Source organism: Microcaecilia unicolor, chromosome 13 (genome assembly GCF_901765095.1).
Source record: "Microcaecilia unicolor chromosome 13, aMicUni1.1, whole genome shotgun sequence".
Classification (NCBI taxonomy): domain Eukaryota; kingdom Metazoa; phylum Chordata; class Amphibia; order Gymnophiona; family Siphonopidae; genus Microcaecilia; species Microcaecilia unicolor.
In genome coordinates this window covers 103771220-103790895 of record NC_044043.1, presented here as the reverse complement: position 1 = coordinate 103790895, position 19676 = coordinate 103771220, and the positions used below count along the sequence as shown (strand labels likewise).

General features: G+C 44.1%; 1 protein-coding gene across 1 annotated transcript in view; it reads right to left on the bottom strand.

Annotated features, from left to right (window-relative positions):
- LOC115456573 (protein-arginine deiminase type-2-like) overlaps positions 1–19676 on the bottom strand; it is a 194994-nt gene that overhangs the window by 61822 nt on the left and 113496 nt on the right. Inside the window, exons 8-9 of the mRNA XM_030185746.1 lie at positions 11553–11656; positions 742–853 (exon numbers count right to left, since the gene is read on the bottom strand). Coding sequence (XP_030041606.1) covers positions 742–853; positions 11553–11656 — 216 coding nt within the window. The remainder of the gene's footprint in view (positions 1–741; positions 854–11552; positions 11657–19676) is intronic.

Here is a 19676-nt window from a genome sequence, read left to right as displayed (position 1 = left end):
TGACAGGGAAGAGAACAGAAGGCAACAATGATCACAGTGGTCTCACAGGAAGGTGCAGGATATAAGGATACTGACTGCCAACTGCAGAGGGAAGGGGGAAGCAGACTTGCAATATTTCCAGCTTGGAATGGTGCCCACAATGATCAATAAGGTAAAAAGAAGCAGAATTAAGAAGTGTCGATGAACGTTTAAAGAGAAGGGCCCTATGCGTTTCATTCTTCTCAGCTAAGCTCGTAGGCACATTTGCTTGTTAAAGAAAGGGTGTGTTTGCAGAAAGGGTGTGTTTGCTGTCACACTTTTGGTAACACACTGGTTGAGAACCACTGTCCTAGGCAGCGGCGTACCAAGGACGGGGCGGTGGGGGCAGTCCGCCCCGGGTGCACGCCACTGGAGGGATGCAGAGAGCTGCCGCGCGCCTGTCGGCTCCGCTGGTTCGCTGCTCCCTCTGCCCCGGAACAGGTTACTTCCTGTTCTGGGGCAGAGGGAGCAGGGAGCCAGCAGAGCCAAGAGCTGCGTGGCTGCTCCCAGCAGCTATGAATGCACCCGGGGGGGGGGGGAAGGGGGGCGGCGCATCAGCGATCCGCCCCAGGTGGCAGTCGACCTAGGATCGTCACTGGGCCTAGGGTCATTTGCAAAGCAGAGAATGTGCGTATCTTTGCTTTGAAAACCCAGCACTGTGTTTGAACACTTTAGACATGCCTCAGCTCTACAATTACCCCTGAAAGATCATAGCTGCTTCACCTGCATCCAACGGTCTTCACGGTTGACATACTCAAAGCAGATTGTTATTTTGTAGTTTGCTTCGCTCACCAAGCTCTTGATCTGCTTCAGGAAAAGATAATTGTCTTTCACACTGAAGAAACGAAGAAAAAAAAAGAAAACCAGGAAAATTAAGAGACTCACTGCCCGACATTCAAAAGTATTTAATTAGCCTGGAACGGTTAAATACCTTCAAGCTGGCTATCCATCAAATACTATTTACTGGACACGTATTTTATCCCCTTGCTATTCAGGAACAGTTCATGGTCAGTTAAATAGCGCTTAACCGGCTATCTGGGAATATTCAAGCACATCGCCAGCCAAATTGTGCCGCCAAAATAGCAGGCCTTTCTTTGGCTGGTTTAAACTTAACTGGCCAGTGCTGAATATTGGCTTTACCGATTAAGTTTAAACTGGCCAAAATTAAAGCGGATATTCAGTACCAGTCACCAGAAACAGCCCAGTATTGACAATTAGGTTTCACCGCTGACCATGCGAGTTAGCCGGGTTGCCTCCCGCAGTCTGAATATTAGCCCCTATGTGCCTAGCCAGTTATATCCTGCAATACAGCTGGTTAGCCTCTATGTGCTAAGCAGACATAATCATCTATCTTGCACCGAATATTAGCACTGAGCTGGCTAAGTGAGACATTCCTGGCCAGTCTAAATAGCGCTGGATATCGGACTGATAATTTCTATTTCAGCAGCCTAATTTGGCCATCAAATTTAGCTGGTGATCTGCTGATTATTAGCGCATAGCTGGTTATATCGTGCTGCAAGATAACCGGTTACCTGTTAAGCACTAAGTGGCAAAATTCAGCAGGACATAACCAGCAAATTTCCCACTGAATATTGCTGGATAGCTGGTTAAATGGTTTAAAATAATCGGGCAGCCAGAATATAATCAGCTGACAGGGCTCAGAGTTTGGCTGACCACTGCTGGCTTTATGTCCAGAAATTCAAAGCTGGGCACAGGCATTGAATTTTCGGTTTGCAGAGCTGGCTAACAGATAGCAAGTGCGATAACGGGCCATAAAGACAGGACTGACTTTTATGTGGTCCTATTTATGTGGTTATCCTGGCTGGTTAACTTGTGAATATCAGAATTTAACTACCCACATGCTGACGTGCCCCTGGAATGCCCCCAAAATAGCTGGTTTTCAGTTTGGCGCTAACCGTGAAATTTCAACAGCACTAACCAGTTAAGTGCCAGTGAAAATTAGGTGTTAGCCCTGCGAGCAGGTGATTTAACTGGCCAGGAGCTGTTTCCGATTGGTTAAATTGCTTTGAATATCAACCGGTTAAAGAATGAAAGACTATTTTACATCCAAGCAAAACAGCCTTCATACACATGAACTGCAGCTAATGAAAAGTGAAACTAAAAGCCACAGTACTTTTACAATGCCTGACTTTGCACCACACTGAGTGCAACTGACATCATAACTCCACAGAGAGTAATTCTTAAGGAGCTGATTATCCCAAATGTACAGACTTCAGTTCCTGCTAAAATGCTGTTTCAGCAGCATTAATTTGGATTGGAGCACTGTATTTACCATATAAACTATTGTGCAAGATTATAACTGCATTACATGCAATCACAATACCACCCCCCCCCCCCCAAAAAAAAAACCACAACAAAAGAAAGAGTAGCCCTCCCCTCAGGACTATCTTACATGATACGTTTTGCTCCTGCCCCAACTATACCCCTAAACCACCAGGGACTGTAAGATAGGGGAGGGTAGAGGCACTTGGGGGTCTGGGAGAAAGGTCTAATTCTGTTTGGGGATAGGGGGAGGGAGGGAGGAAGGAGGCAAACAGGACAACGCATAAATTGTTCCCCAGAAATGGCTTCTGACCAATTAAATGATGTTTTGGTGCCTAGCCGCAAATATTCAGCGTGAGATAACCAGTTACCTCCACTGAACATTCATGGTCCATGCTGAAACGTTAACCAGCAGTATCGCGCCATAACTAGCAATGCTTAATTTAGCAGGCAAACAGGACCATATTAATAGCAGTCCTATCTTTCATTCCTATTAACTATCAAGCGCTAAAGGTTTGCTTAGCTGATTAAGGGCCTCTTATCGATCCACACTAGCAGTTCCCACGTGGCAATGCTGACAAACCGTACTGAACGGGCTCAGGGCCGCTGAGAGACTAGGCCGGGACTGGGGCAAGGCTGCCCCGCCTCTTCCCCCCGCTGCTGCTGCCCCCCCTGCCGCTGCAGTCCGCGGTCTTGTCTGCCTGCCTCCACGGCTCCGGGCCCCCTTCATTCAAAGCGGCAGGCGCAGATCGCCTCTCTTTCGGCCTTCCCTCCCTGTGTCCCGCCCTCATCTGATATAACTTCCAGTTTCCGCGAGGGCGGGACACAGGGAGGGAAGGCCAGGCGATCTGCACCTGCCGCTTTGAATGAAGGGGGCCTGGAGCCGTGGAGGCAGCCAGGTGAGACCTGGGACTGCAGCGCTGGTGGCCTGACCCCGGCGCCGGGCCCTCCTTGGAGGCCCAGGCCCGGGGAATTTTGCCCCCCTCCCTCTCAGCGGCACTGAATGGGCTTTGTCAGCATTACCGCACCGGGGACCAGAAGCCTGAAGTTAGCACCAGCCAAAAGGTCACTGGAAACGGCCTGGCATTGAATATCCTGGGTCAGTGCCAACTGCGGCACTTGTGGCCCTGCCTCCCGACGGCTGAATATCAGCTACACGGTAACCTTTCAGCTGAAACTGAAACCAGGCAGAAAAGGGATTTTGGGGCTGGTTTCAGTGCCTTAACCGAAACTAAAACTGAAACTGAGTCAGCCTCTAGTACAATATCCTTTACTCAAGGTTGTCTTGAATCTTTCAGGCTGCATGTTAGCTGAGTCTCACTCTGTCTTTGCCTGATGCAATGCAGTGAAAATCCATCACAGGCCTCCCCACAAGCTTGGTCAGATTAAGTTCAACCCCCCTAATATTGAAAACCATTTAACCAGCTATCCGGTAATATTCAGCGGGAGACAGCCAGCTGTCCCCCTCTGAATAATTCCTGGTTAGCAGCTAGGAGATAACCGGCTCAATCGCACGATATAGCTGGCTATCCCTGAATATTCACCACATAGTCGGCTATTGTAAGTGGCCACATTGAGCTGCTTAAACAGCTGGAATATCTTTGGCAGATTTAAACTTAACTGGCTATCTTCGAATATCAACCGAGCTGGTTAAGTTTAAACCTGCCAAAAATAAACCAGATATTCAATGCCGGTCAGCAGAAATGGCCTGGCATTGAATATCGACCGCAGGAGGTAGGCCTTGCTAATTCCCCTGGTCTGAATTTCAGGCCCTGTGGATTTAGCAGAGGAATGCTGGCTGCAAGCTCTGACAATCCCCAGCAGCCTCACTAGTTCACATTTAAACCAAAATTGAGTCTTCGGTTTTGGTTTTGGCCAAAATCAAGTGAGGAGTTTTGGCTGCATTTTCGGTTTCAGCTTCAGCCAAAAGCTTTCAAACAGTTTTGACAGCAAGCTCAGTTTGGCTGAAACTAAAAAAAAAAAATTTTTTTCAGAAGGCCTCTATATTACACCCCTTTTTGGGATATCTGAGGTGGACATGAAAAGCACATATATGACTGACTTGCTACTGTCAACAGATGCCTTCAGTCACTCACTATCCACTGTGCTATCATGGCTTGAGAAACACTATATAAGACTGGGCAGTGAGTAGCATCTTCTGCGATGAGGCCTGGCAATGAGGCCTGGTGTTCCTGTCACCTGTTCTCATCCTGTCAACATGGAAGGATGAGAAGACAGCACCGCCCCCAGCAGGTCATGTTTGTAATTCTGTGATCACATTTAAATTTGTATATACCTAGCTGGTTATATCACGAAAAACATCCAAAAATCCAGTAGCTAAGATGGCCATTTTCAAACCAGAAAAACATCCAACTTCTTGCATTGAAAATGGCTGTTTGCTAGACATTTTTGTGCTCCGTGCGTCTATCTTTTATGATCATTTTCACACAAAAAAAGAAAAAAAAATCCAAGAGAAAACATACAAAATCAAGTCATTGGGATGTAGGAGGAGGCAGCATTCTTAGTAGACTGGCCACACAAACATCCCAGCAGAGCAGTGGGGCAGCCTAGGGCACACTGCAGTGGACTTCACATAAAAGGTTTTGCCGGGTTCTTGAAGCCTGGATTGGCCGCTGTCGGAGACAGGAAGCTGGGCCCTTGGTCTTTTCCCAGTATGGCGGTGCTTATGTGTTTATCTACACATCTCACCATTCCCCCCTTATATTGCATGGTGAGCTATCCAAAACCCACCAAAAACCTACTGTACCCAACTGTATACCAGTGTAATAGCTCTTATGCCTGCAGGTGTCACTTGTATGTAGGTACAGTAGGTTTTTGGTGGGTTTTGGAGGACTCACACTTTCTACCTGAAGTGTAACAGTGGATTCTGGGCCTGGGTCCCCTTCTCTGCAGTTCACTGCAGTGACCACTAGGCTACTCCAGGGATGGACCTGGGCAGTGGTGTGCCCGTCCCCCTCTGCGCCCCCCCAAATTGCTATAGCCGGGGAGAGAGCCTGGGGGGGTGGCAATGCATTACTCCAGTAAAAAAATGAAATGATCCCAGGTTCCAATCTAATTCATGTTTAATGTGCGATAAAATGCCATAAATAAGTAAATAAATATAAACTTTTAATGTTGAGCACCTGATTCTCAAAGTGAACATATTCCAAACACTATAATGAAAATAAAATGATTTTTTTCTACCTTTGTCTGGTGACTGTTTTTCTGATCATGCTGGCCCAGTATCCGATTCTGCTGCTATCTGTCCTCTTAACTCCGTTTCCAGGGCTTCCTTTCCATTTATTTATTTCCTTTCCTCCTTTCTTCTTCATTTCTGGTCCTCCGTAGACTTGACTGTCCAGTGGATCCAGCTTCTGCCTATTTTCTTCATCCATGTGCAGTTTTTCTCCTCTCTTCCTTTTCCCTCATCTCATCTCCTTCCTCACTCTTCCCTCCCCTCCATCCATGTCCAGCATTTCTTCTCTCTCCCCTCCTCTCCCCTGCCCTGCATGCACCCATACCCAGCGACCCTCCTCTCTCCTGCCCTCTATCCACCCATGTCCAGCGACCCTTCTCTCCCCCTGCCCTCCCCTCCATCCACCCATGCCCAGCGACTCCTTTCTCTCCCCTGCCCCCTTCCTCCTCCAGCCACCCATATCCAGCGACTCCCTTCTCCCCTGCCCCCCCTCCAGCCACCCATGTCCAGCGACTGAGACTCCCTTCTCTCCCTTACCACCCCCTCCCGAGTTGTTCAACAAATTCTTCGGGGCAGGCAGTCTTGCCTGCCCGCTGCCGGCGCTGACTCTCCCCCGCTGCTGGATCGCGCTTCAAAATGGCCGCCGAGACTTACAAGGGCGGCCTCCAAGACTTCAGCAGAAGTCTCACGAGGCTGCCTCTGGAAGTCTCGGTGGCCATTTGTAAAGAGCGAACTGGCAGCGGGGGAGGGTCAGTGCTGGCAGAGGGCAGGCAAGACTGCCTACCCCGAAGAATTTGATGGCCAAGGCAGGGTCGGTGAGGGACCGGATCCGGAGGGAGGGAGGGAGGGAGGGAGGGAGGGAGAGCCAGCTCATGCTTTGTAACAACCGGCTCGCAAGTCGGAGCAAAATTTAACAACCGGCTCTTGTGAGCCGGTGGCGAGCCGGCTCCAGCACACCACTGGACCTGGGTCTCCTTCGCTACAGTTCACTGCACTGACTGGTAGGCTACTACAGGGACCTGCTTACTGCTCTAATAGGACTGGCCACAAGTTCTGAAGCCGTCATAGAGCTTGGTATGTGCTGTTTCTTTCACACCTTTGGAGGGTGGGAGGGGTTCAGTAACCACTGGGGGAGATCACTGCTACCTATCTTAATCTTAGACATCTGCATCAGGAACATTCATATTTTTTTGACTAATGATTTCAAACATTACTTCAAGTTTTGATCTCATTTATCTGGGTCTTACTTCTAAATCTCTAAAATTCAATTGCTTCAGAACACTGCTGCTCGATTACTTTTTCCCCCCAAAATCAAATATGACCATGTTACACCTCTGTTACAGGCCCTTCATTGGTTACATGCCCAAGCTAGAATCCAGTTTAAAGTGCTTTGTTTGGTTTTTAAGATTATTAAATGGATACCATCCAGAACATCTGTCTACTTTGACACTTGTTCCGCCTTGTAGAACCACAGCCAGGCTCGTTTATGTGAATAAATTATGGTTTCCTTATTTCTTTAAATGTCGTTTGGCTTTCACCTCCAAGAAATTATTCACGTTGGCCATGGTCCCTTTCTGGAATGCCTTGCCTACAGAAATTTGAACCCAACCAAATTTTCAGTTTTGGAAATTACTTAAATCCTGTTTTTTTTTAAACTAAGTATTACTCTTAAATTGTATTTTATGTTAGATTTTATATTTTTCCTTTACATAGGATATTGTATTTTTTTCTATTTTATTATGTATTTTTACCTTGTTAATCATCCCGAGCCTTTTGGTGTGATATAAGAACTGATATGTTATGTTAAGGGAAGGGAGTTATGCCATAATCCCTTCAGTGGTCATTTAGGGTGCAATATTCAGACTGTGGGGATTAGTCCGGCTAACCCTGGAGTGTTTCCGGTGACTGGCATTGAATATCCGATTTATTTCTGGCCGGTTAGAAGATAACCAGCTATGTTGATATTCAGACTTCTAACCGGCGAAAGATATCCCATTTATTCATACTGTCAAATACAGTCACTAAAGTGGGCCTGAAAAATCAGAGACTAGTCAGTTATGGGGCATTTAACCTGCCGCTAGAGACAGAAGCAAGGGGGATACCCTCCTGCCGACGCCTCAATGGACCACCAGGGAGGTCAGGTAGGCCCCGGGGGAGGGTCCTATCCTGACCAGGATGTGGGAGTGGGATTGGCCTTCTGCGTGTGTGTTTGTGTGGGGAGGGGGGGTTGTTGTTGAGGGGGCTGCTGGAGGGGGGCGGAGGTGGAATGCAGTGTAGCAGAGATGTTGTTGGGGAAGGAGAAAGTAAACTTTTTTTTTTTTTTAATAAGGGTCTCGACCCATATAACTTTCTTATGCGGGCTTGGCTGAATATCGGCCGGACCTGCAAAAGCTCTAGCAGCCTCTGCCCACCCAAAATTATCCCTCAGTATTCAGTGCTGGTGTTTGGACATGATCTGGCACCTAATATCGGGGGATAATTTAGCTGGGAACGATCAGCGTTTCAAAAAATGCTGAAATGGTGGCTGAATATGGGTGTGTGGGGGAGGGGGTTAGTTTCTTCAGTAACTGATATGTGTTTTCTTACATTGTTTGAGCTCCAGGGGTTAGAGGATGTTTCACCAGAGATTCTGCATTTGATTGGCTGACAAGTCAAGAAACATGTACAAGGTATGGCTTGAATAAAAGAAAACCTCTTGCAAGACACAAAGGGGCTGTTTTACTAAGACGCATAAGCGTCTACGCACGCCCAATGTGTGCCAAAATGGAGTCACCGCCCGACTACCGCGTGGCTCTTGTGGTAATTTCATTTTTGGCATGTGTCCGATACCCGCGTCTGAAAAATATTTTTAATTTTCAGGCGCGTGTAGGTCATTACCGCTCGTTTACTGCTAGGTCAATGGCTGGCGGTAAGATCTCAGACCCAAATTGGACGCACAGCAATTTTCATTTTGCTGCATTTCCATTTTCGGCAACAATTTTAAAAAGGCCTTTTTACAGGCGCACTAATAAATGGATCAGCACACGCCCAAAACCCGGTAAGAGGCTGATAAAACCTGGTAAGAGGGAGGGATGGGGAATGGAAGATGATATTGTGGCATCACCGAGGGCTTTTTGTGGGTGGTGGAAAGTGTTGGGCTGGTAAGAAGAAGGGAGGGAGGGAGGGATGGATGGGGAATGGGAGATGGTATTGTGGCGTCACTAAGGGCATTTTGTGGGTGGTGGAAAGTGTATGGTCAGGGAGTCTGTGCTAGAAAGCATAGTTTATGATACAATAACCCATCTTAATAGTAGCCCATGTTGATAACTTCCCCCTAAACGTCACTGTCTAATCCCTTATTTGTTCTATTTGTCTGTCTAGAATAGATAGCGACACCTTATATATTTAAGTACATAAGTATATAAGTAATGCCACACTGGGAAAAGACCAAGGGTCCATTGAGCCCAGCATCCTGTCCACGACATCACCCAATCCAGGCCAAGAGCACCTGGCAAGCTTCCCAAATGTACAAACATTTTATACATGTTATTCCTGGAATTGTGGATTTTTCCAAGTCCATTTAGCAGCGGTCTATGGACTTGCCCTTTAGGAAACCGTCCAACCCCTTTTTAAACTCTGCCAAGCTAACCGCCTTCACCACATTCTCCAGCAACGAATTCCAGAGTTTAATTACGCGTTGGGTGAAGAAAAAATGTCTCCTATTTGTTTTAAATTTACTACACTGTACTTTCATCGCATGCCCCCTAGTCCTAGTATTTTTGGAAAGCGTGAACAGGCACTTCACATCCACCTGTTCCACACCACTCATTATTTTATATACCTCTATCATGTCTCCCCTCAGCCATCTCTTCTCCAAGCTGAAAAGCCCTAGCCTCCTTAGTCTTTCTTCATAGGGAAGTCGTCCCATCCCTGCTATCATTTTAGTCGCCCTTCGCTGCACCTTTTCCAATGTCACTATATCTTTTTATATATATCTATATACAGTGGGGGAAATAAGTATTTGATCCCTTGCTGATTTTGTAAGTTTGCCCACTGACAAAGACATGAGCAGCCCATAATTGAAGGGTAGGTTATTGGTAACAGTGAGAGATAGCACATCACAAATTAAATCCGGAAAATCACATTGTGGAAAGTATATGAATTTATTTGCATTCTGCAGAGGGAAATAAGTATTTGATCCCCCACCAACCAGTAAGAGATCTGGCCCCTACAGACCAGGTAGATGCTCCAAATCAACTCGTTACCTGCATGACAGACAGCTGTCGGCAATGGTCACCTGTATGAAAGACACCTGTCCACAGACTCAGTGAATCAGTCAGACTCTAACCTCTACAAAATGGCCAAGAGCAAGGAGCTGTCTAAGGATGTCAGGGACAAGATCATACACCTGCACAAGGCTGGAATGGGCTACAAAACCATCAGTAAGACGCTGGGCGAGAAGGAGACAACTGTTGGTGCCATAGTAAGAAAATGGAAGAAGTACAAAATGACTGTCAATCGACAAAGATCTGGGGCTCCACGCAAAATCTCACCTCGTGGGGTATCCTTGATCATGAGGAAGGTTAGAAATCAGCCTACAACTACAAGGGGGGAACTTGTCAATGATCTCAAGGCAGCTGGGACCACTGTCACCACGAAAACCATTGGTAACACATTACGACATAACGGATTGCAATCCTGCAGTGCCCGCAAGGTCCCCCTGCTCCGGAAGGCACATGTGACGGCCCGTCTGAAGTTTGCCAGTGAACACCTGGATGATGCCGAGAGTGATTGGGAGAAGGTGCTGTGGTCAGATGAGACAAAAATTGAGCTCTTTGGCATGAACTCAACTCGCCGTGTTTGGAGGAAGAGAAATGCTGCCTATGACCCAAAGAACACCGTCCCCACTGTCAAGCATGGAGGTGGAAATGTTATGTTTTGGGGGTGTTTCTCTGCTAAGGGCACAGGACTACTTCACCGCATCAATGGGAGAATGGATGGGGCCATGTACCGTACAATTCTGAGTGACAACCTCCTTCCCTCCGCCAGGGCCTTAAAAATGGGTCGTGGCTGGGTCTTCCAGCACGACAATGACCCAAAACATACAGCCAAGGCAACAAAGGAGTGGCTCAGGAAGAAGCACATTAGGGTCATGGAGTGGCCTAGCCAGTCACCAGACCTTAATCCCATTGAAAACTTATGGAGGGAGCTGAAGATGCGAGTTGCCAAGCGACAGCCCAGAACTCTTAATGATTTAGAGATGATCTGCAAAGAGGAGTGGACCAAAATTCCTCCTGACATGTGTGCAAACCTCATCATCAACTACAGAAGACGTCTGACCGCTGTGCTTGCCAACAAGGGTTTTGCCACCAAGTATTAGGTCTTGTTTGCCAGAGGGATTAAATACTTATTTCCCTCTGCAGAATGCAAATAAATTCATATACTTTCCACAATGTGATTTTCCGGATTTAATTTGTGATGTGCTATCTCTCACTGTTACCAATAACCTACCCTTCAATTATGGGCTGCTCATGTCTTTGTCAGTGGGCAAACTTACAAAATCAGCAAGGGATCAAATACTTATTTCCCCCACTGTATATATTTAGGCAATAAATGAAGCATACTTAAATAAGTAAAGGGTCCTTTTACAAAGGCGAACTAGCGTTTTTAGCTTGAGCTAAAAATAAGCACGCACTGAGTGCTAGAGACATAAAAGGACCTCTAAGAAAATAAATAAATGAATAACGCTCTGTCTACGTATATCTAGTAGTGTTATAGAAATGAAGTATTAGTAGTCAATATATCTAGATGGACACCTCTGGCCTTTTTTTTCAGGTGGTAACTTTCATCAAAGCAATATTTTGCACAGACAAAAGTTTTCCAGAGGGTGGGAAAACATTTCCAGACTTTGGGATTTGTCTAGACTTATCTGGCAAAAATCTTTGCATAATGACCTCTGTATTCTCTTTTATAAAATTTGATCTTTTCTTTACTATCTCTAGACTGGGCACAGAGCAATGTAAGATATTTCTGAGGACATCATGGAACAGTGCCTCTACCTTACTGGGTTCCTTACCTGCACACGTAAACCTCCATAGGTTCCAGGGTGTGTGGTGTGACGATCAGTGGAGTCACTCGGAAAACCACAGTATCTGTGAATATTGGAGTCTCTGGGATTCCCTACAAACACAAAAGCAAAAAAAGGTACATATAATAGGCATCACTGAGACCTGGTGGAAGAAGATAACCAGTGGGACTGTCATATCTGGGTACAAATTATATCGTAGTGATAGCGTGGACCGAATTGGTGGAGGAGTAGCATTGTATGATAAGGATGGCCTTGAATCAAATAGATTGAAAATTCTGCAGGAAATAAAACACATCTTGGAATCCCTATGGATTGAAATTCCATGTGTAAAGGGGAAAAGGATAGCGTACTACCATCCACCTAGCCACAATGAACAGACTGATGTAGAAATGTTTTCAGAAATCAGGGAGGCTAACAAACTGGGCAACACAATAATAATGGGTGATTTCAATTACCCCGATATCAACTGGGTAAATAAAACATCAGTGCATGCTAGGGAGCTAAAATTAGTTGATAACATCAAGGACTGCTTTATGGAGCAGCTGGTACAGCAGTCAACGAGAGGAGGAAAAATTCCAGACCTAGTTTTTAGTGGAGCGCATGATCTAGTGCAGGTGGTAATGGTGATAGGGCCACGGTACCCGGTCAAAATAGCCCCAACAAAACAGCTCTAAACAAAAACAGCTCCTGACAAAACAGCCACCTTCAAAATGGCCTGCCCACAATATAGCCCTTGACAAATTAGCCCCCTGACAAAAGGGCCCGATCAGGATGCCCAAAATATGGCATCACATTTTTTTCTAGGGGGCCATTTTGTCAAGGGTTATTTTGTGGGGGGCCATTTTGTCAAGGGCTATTTTGTTAGAGGCTGATTTGTCTAGGGCTGTTTTGTTACAAGGCTGTTTTGTCGGGGCTTTTTTGTCAGGGTTCCATAGGGCCTCTTGATACCAGTGATCATAATATGATCAGATTTGATAGCGGCTTTGGAGTAAATACACACAGAAAATCCAATATGTACATAAGTAATGCCACACTGGGAAAAGACCAAAGGTCCATCGAGCCCAGCATCCTGTCCACGACAGCGGCCAATCCAGGCCAAGGGCACCTGGCAAGCTTCCCAAACGTACAAACATTCTATACATGTTATTCCTGGAATTGTGGATTTTTCCCAAATCCATTTAGTAGTGGTTTATGGGCTTGTCCTTTAGCAAACCATCTAACTCCTTTTTAAACTCTGCTAAGCTAACCACCTTCACCAAGTTCTCCAGCAATGAATTCCAGAGTTTAATTACGCGTTGGGTGAAGAAAAAATGTCTCCTATTTGTTTTAAATTTACTACACTGTACTTTCATCGCATGCCCCCTAGTCCTAGTATTTTTGGAAAGCGTGAACAGACGCTTCACATCCACCTGTTCCACTCCACTCATTATTTTATATATCTCTATCATGTCTCCCCTCAGCCGTCTCTTCTCCAAGCAGTTAACTTTCAAAAAGGAGGTTATGATAAAATGAAAAGAACGGTGAAAGAAAAACTTAATCAAATGCAAAGCACTGATAAGGAAGGCAAAGAGGGGCTTTGAAAAAAAGATTGCGCTGGAGGCAAAAACACATAGTAAAGTTTTTTTGGGGTATATTAAAAGCAAGAAGCTGGCAAAAGAATTGGTTAGACCGCTAGATAAGCAAGGGGTAAAAGGGGCACTCAGGGAAGACAAAGCCATAGCGGAAAGATTAAATTAATTCTTTCCTTCGGTCTTCATCGAGGAAGACTTGGGAGAGATACCAGTGCCAGAAGTAGTATTCAAAGCTAATGTATCTGAGAAATTGAATGAAATCTGTATAAACCCGGAAGATGTAATGGTGCAATTTGACAAACTGAAGAGTAGTAAATCGCCTGGACTGGATGGTATTCATCCCAGAGTACTGATAGAACTGAAAAATGAACTTGCAGAACTATTGTTAGTAATATGTAATTTATCTTTCAAATCAAGCATGGTACCAGAAGATTGGAGGGTGGCCAATCTAAAGGCAATTTTTTAAAAAGGTTACAGAGGTGATCCGGGAAATTATAGAACGGTGAGTAACGTTGGTGCAGGGCAAAATGGTAGAGACTATTATAAAGAACAAAATTACCGAGCATTTTCAAAAGCATGGATTAATGAGACAAAGCCAATATGGATTTAGTGAAGGGAAAGGGAAATTTTGCCGCACCATCTATTACAGTTCTTAGAAGGGGTGAACAAACATGTGGATAAAGGTGAGCCAGTCGATATTGTGTATCTGGGTTTTTAGAAGGCGTTTGACAAAGTACCTCATGAAAGACTCCAGAGGAAATTGGAGAGTCATGGGATAGGAGGTAGTGTCCTATTGTGGATTAAAAACTGGTTAAAGGATAGAAAACAGAGAGTAGGGTTAAATGGTCAGTATTCTCAATGGAGAAGGGTAGTTACTGGGGTTCCCCAGGGGTCTGTGCTGGGACCGCTGCATTTTAACATATTTATAAATGACCTAGAGATGGGAGTAACTAGTGAGGTAATTACATTTGCTGATGACACAAAGTTATTCAAAGTTGTTAAATCACAAGAGAATTGTGAAAAATTACAAGAAGACCTTATGAGACTGGGAGACTGGGCAAGTGCAAAACGATGCATGTGGGAAAGAGGAACCTGAACTATAGCTACGTAATGGAAAGTTCCACATTAGGAGTCCCTGACCAGGAAAGGGATCTAGGTGTCATCGTTGATACATTGAAACCTCTGCTTACTGTGCAGCAGTGGTGGCTAAGAAAGCAAACAGAATGTTAGGTATTATTAGGAAAGGCATGAAAAGCAAAAATGAGGATGTTATAATGCCTTTGTATCGCTCCATGGTCTGACCGCACCTCAAATTTTGTGTGCAATTCTGGGCACCGCATCTCAAAAAACAGATATAGTGAAATTAGAAAAGTTACAGAGAAGGGCAACAAAAATGATAAAGGTGATGGGACCACTTCCTGTGAGGCAAAGCTAAAGCTGCTGGGGTTCTTCAGCTTGGAGAAAAGACGCTAAGAGGAGATATGATAGAGGTCTATAAAATAATGAGTGGAGTGGAAAGGGTTTGACGTGAATCACTTGTTTACTCTTTTCAAAAATACCAGGACTAGGGGGCACGCAATGAAGCTATTAAGTAGCAAATTTAAAACAAATCGTAGAAAATATTTCTTCACTCAACGTGTAATTAGACACTGGAATTTGTTGCCAGAGAATGTAGTAAAAGCAGTTAGCTTAGAGGGGTTTAAAAAAGGTTTGGATATCTTCCTAAAAGAAAAGTCTACAAGCCATTATTAAGATGGACTTGGGAAAATCCACTGCTTATTTCTAGGATAAGCAGCATAAAATGTATTATACTGTTTTGGGATCTTGCCAGGTATTTGTGACCTGGATTGGCTACTGTTGGAAACAGAATGCTGGGCTTGATGGACCTTCGGTCTGTCCCAGTATGGCAATACTTATGTAGTTATATAGTAAAGACCCAGTCCCATGAATAGTATGTTAAGGGGAAGTTTCAGTACAGCTCCTTTTATCTGTCAAAAGACATTCTTATAATCCATTTACCCATAGAAAAAGGCTTGAAAACTTCCCCATATAGCTGAAGAATTACCTGACATAGAAGGGGTGGGATGCATTATTTTATTTTTCTCTAACTGTATTTTCTTTTGCTGAGTTACTAAATGGAAGTAAATAAATAAATAAATAAATAAACAAACTTTCTCACTCACTCAATGATTACACTTAGTGGCCATTGCAGAGTCCACAGCCAGGTTATGTGGCTCCTGACCAAGAACTGTCACTGAGATAGCTGAACTGAAAGGAAATGGATATTTAAAAAATAGTTGACATTCAGAACAGTTGTGAATAAAAGTCTCATGGGGGCCGATATTCAGTCTGCTGGATGGAGGCCAGCTAACTTCCAAAGTTGGCCATCAGCCCAGATACTGAATGCTAGGCCATTTCCGGTGACCTGCGTTGAATATCTGGTTTATTTTTAAGCCGGTTTAAAGTTAATCAGTTAAGTCGATACTTGAAGATAGGTAGTTTAAAGGTAACTGACTAAGGATAGACCAGCTATTTAACCGGCCCGATGTGGCCGCTTACAATGGCCAGATATGGATTGAATATTCAGGGATAGTCGGCTATATTGTGCGATATAGGCGGTTATCTCCTAGACGCTAACTGGGAGTATTCAGCAGGGGATAACTGGCTATCCCTTGCTGAATTTCATCGGCTATCCAGTTCAGTGCCATTTAATTCGTCTGCTGTTGTTCCTACATGGTTAAATGGTTTTGAAAATCAGGGGGATGGGGCCGGATCCCAGTGCTGGAAGCCAAAAAGAGCAGAAGAAAACATCTGGGGAAGAAAAATAAAGAATTTGGATTTACTTAGGGGTCAGTTTAATAAAGTGAACTGCATCAATGTTCTTGTTATCATGGCAAGGAATACTCTGCCCAATATTCAACACTTTTTAACTAAGTAGCACTTAATCAGCTGTTCGGTAATATTCAACGGGAGACAGCCGGCTATCTTCAGCTGAATATTCCCCGTCAAATGATATAGCCAGCTACCTGTTAATATTCAGTGCATTACTGACTAAGTTTGTGGCCTATCTTTGACTGGCTTCAACTTAAGCAGCTAGCGCTGAACATTGACTTGGCCAGTTAAGTTGAAACCAGCCAAAAATAAACCGGATATTCAATGTCGGTCACCAGAAACAGCCCGGCACTGAATATCCGAGCACACCGTTGACCGCAGGAGTCAGTCTAACACTCACAGTCTGAGTATCAGGTCCATTGTGTGTTCCTGGCCAGAACAAAGCACCATTATGGCCCTACCCTCATAGGGTCACAATATATTAACGGGCCAGCATGCCTTATAGACATCCCTTATTCATAAATCATTGCTGGTTCCCCTGCCACCTCCAAATGGACCTTAAAAAAAAATCAATAAAGGTGCCGTAAAGGCCCATCCCCAATCAGAAGCCCCACCACCTGTTTCAAAATTGCACCCCTATTTGAAATTCTCCCATACGTCTTCAACCTGTCCCTTAGGCTTACCTGAAAATATCTGGGGTGTAGTAGGAGCACTCTTCCTGAAACTCTGACATTAGCTGACCTATCACTCCTTTGGCACCCCAATTCTCCCTCCAACTATGCCTTCATCTCACTAAGAACATACGAATAGCCATACGGGGTCAGACCAACAGTCCATCTAGCCCAGTATCCTGTTTGCAACAGTGGCCAATCGAGGTCACAAGTACCTGGCAGAATCCCACAGAGTAGCAACATTCCAAATGGAATCCCAGAGAGTAGAAACATTCCATGTTACCAATCCCAGGGCAAACAGTGACTTCTCCATGTCTGTCTCAATAGCACACTATGAACTTTTCCTCCAGAAACTTGTCCAAACCTTTTTTTAAACCCAGATACGCTAACTGCTGTTACTACATCCTCTGGCAAAGAGGTCCAGAGCTTAACTATTCGTTGAGTGAAAAAATATTTCCTCCTATTTGTTTTAAAAGTATTTCCATGTAATTTCATTGAATGAGCCCTGGTCTTTCTACATTTTGAAAGAGTGAAAAATTGATTCAATTCTACCCATTCTACATCACTCAGGATTTTATAGACCTTAATTATATCCCCCCTTATCTTTATTTATTTATTTAGTTTATTACATTTGTATCCCACATTTCCCCACCTATTTGCAGGCTCAATGTGGCTTACAGAGGTCTGTTATGGCATTGCCATTCCAGGATGTCAGATACAATTGTTGATGCAAAGAGATTGAGGATGGAAAGAAGTATTAAGAAAGTAGGTATAGAAAGATGATTTACGGATTCTAGTGGATTGTTGAGGTGGTATAGTTAAGCTATGGGTCCTCTTTGTAGGCCTTATTGAAGAGGTACGTCTTCAGGGATTTACGAAAGTTGGATATTTCGTCGATAGTTTTCAGGTTAGCTGGTAGTGCGTTCTACAGCTGCGTACCCATGTAGGAGAAGGAGGTCACGTGTACAAGTTTGTATTTTAGTCCTTTACAGCTGGGGAAGTGTAGATTAAGAAATTTTTGGGATGATCTTTTGGCATTTCTGGGCGGCAGGTCCACGAGGTTTAGCATGTAGGTCGGGGCGTCTCCGTAGATGATTTTGTGTATGATCGTGCAGATTTTGAACATGGTCCGTTCCTTAAGTGGGAGCCAGTGGAGTTTCTCTCTTAAGGGTTTTGCACTTTCATATTTTGGTTTACCAAATATGAGTCTGGCGGCGGTGTTTTGGGCTGTTTGGAGTTTCTTGATGGTCTGTTCTTTGCAGCCAGCATACAGTGCATTGCAGTAATCTAGATGACTTAGTACCAGTGATTGTATCAGGATACGAAAGATGGATCTCGGGAAGAAAGGTTTTACTTTTTTGAGTTTCCACATCCTTCGCTTTTCCAAGTTGAAGAGCTCTAACCTCTTTAGTCTTTCCTCATGAGAGGACTTCCATCCCCTTTATCATTTTGGTTGCTCTTCTTTGAACCTTTTCTAAATTCCGCTATATCTTTTTTGAGATACAGCAACGAGAACTGAATGCAATACTCAAGGTGAGGTTGCACCATGGAGCGATACAGAGGCATTATATTATTTTTGGCCTTATTTTGCATCCCTTTCCTAATAATTCCAAGCATCTTGTTTGCTTTATAAGTACATAAGTATTGCCACACTGGGACAGATCAAAGGTCCACCAAGCCCAGTATCCTGTTTCCAACAGTGGCCAATCTAGACCAAAAGTACCTGGCAAGATCCAAACACAGTACAATACATTTTATGCTGCTTCTTCTAGAAATAAGCAGTGGATTTTCCCAAAGTCCATTTTAATAATGGTCTATGGACTTGCCCTTTAGGAAACCATCCAAATTTTTTAAAACTCCGCTAAGCGAACTGTTTTTACTACATTCTCTGGCAATGAATTCCAGAGTTTAATTACACGTTGAGTGAAAAAATTATTTTCTCCGATTCACTTTAAATTTACTTTGTAGCTTCACTGCATGCCTCCTAGTATTTCTGGAAAGAGTAAACAAGTGATTCACGATTACCCGTTCCACTCCACTCATTATTTTATAGACCTCTATCATATCTCCCCTCAGCCGTCTTTTCTCCAAGCTGAAGAGCCCTAACCGCTTTAGCCTTTCCTCATAGGGAAGTCATCCCATCCCCTTTACCATTTTTGTTGCCCTTCTCTGTACCTTTTCCAATTCCACTATATCTTTTTGAGACGTGGTGACCAGAATTAAACACAATATTCGAGGTGCGGTCGTACCATGGAGTGATACAAAGGCATTATAATGTCCTCATTTATGTTTTCCAATCGTGTCCTAATAATACATAACACTCTATTTGCTTTCTTAGTCGAACACTGAGCAGAGGGTTTCAACCTATCAACAACGACACCTAGATCCCTTTCTTGGTCGGTGACTCCTAACGTGGAACCTTGCATGACGTAGCTATAATTCGGGTTCCTCTTTCCCACATGCATCACTTTGCACTTGCTCACATTAAACGTCATCTGCCATTTAAATGCTCAGTCTCTCAGTCTCGTAAGGTGCTCTTGTAATTTTTCACAATCCTCTTGTGATTTAACAACACTGGGCAAAAGAGTTCAGTGTATTATGTACAATGACACCTATATCTTTTTCTTGAGTGCTGACCCCCAAGGTGGACCCTAGCATCGGGTAACAATGATTCTGATTATTCTTCCCAATGTGCAACTCTTTGTATTTGTCTACATTAAATTTCATCTGCCATTTGGCTGCCCAGTCTTCCAGTTTCCTAAAGTTTTCCTGCAATTTTTCACAGTCCGCATTTGTTTTAACAACCTTGAATAGTTTTATTTATTTATTTTTTACACTAGCTTGATATACTGCCTTAACTAACATGTAGACGTAGGTGGTTTACAATTCTTGTACAATAATATAAATAAGATCAAGAAAGGAATAAAACATTCTGTTAGGAAAGTAATCAACACACATACAAACAGAGCCACTACATGTCCATATCAGGATAAAGCATAGAAAGGGGAGGGGTATGTGCAAATGTAATCACCTCACTC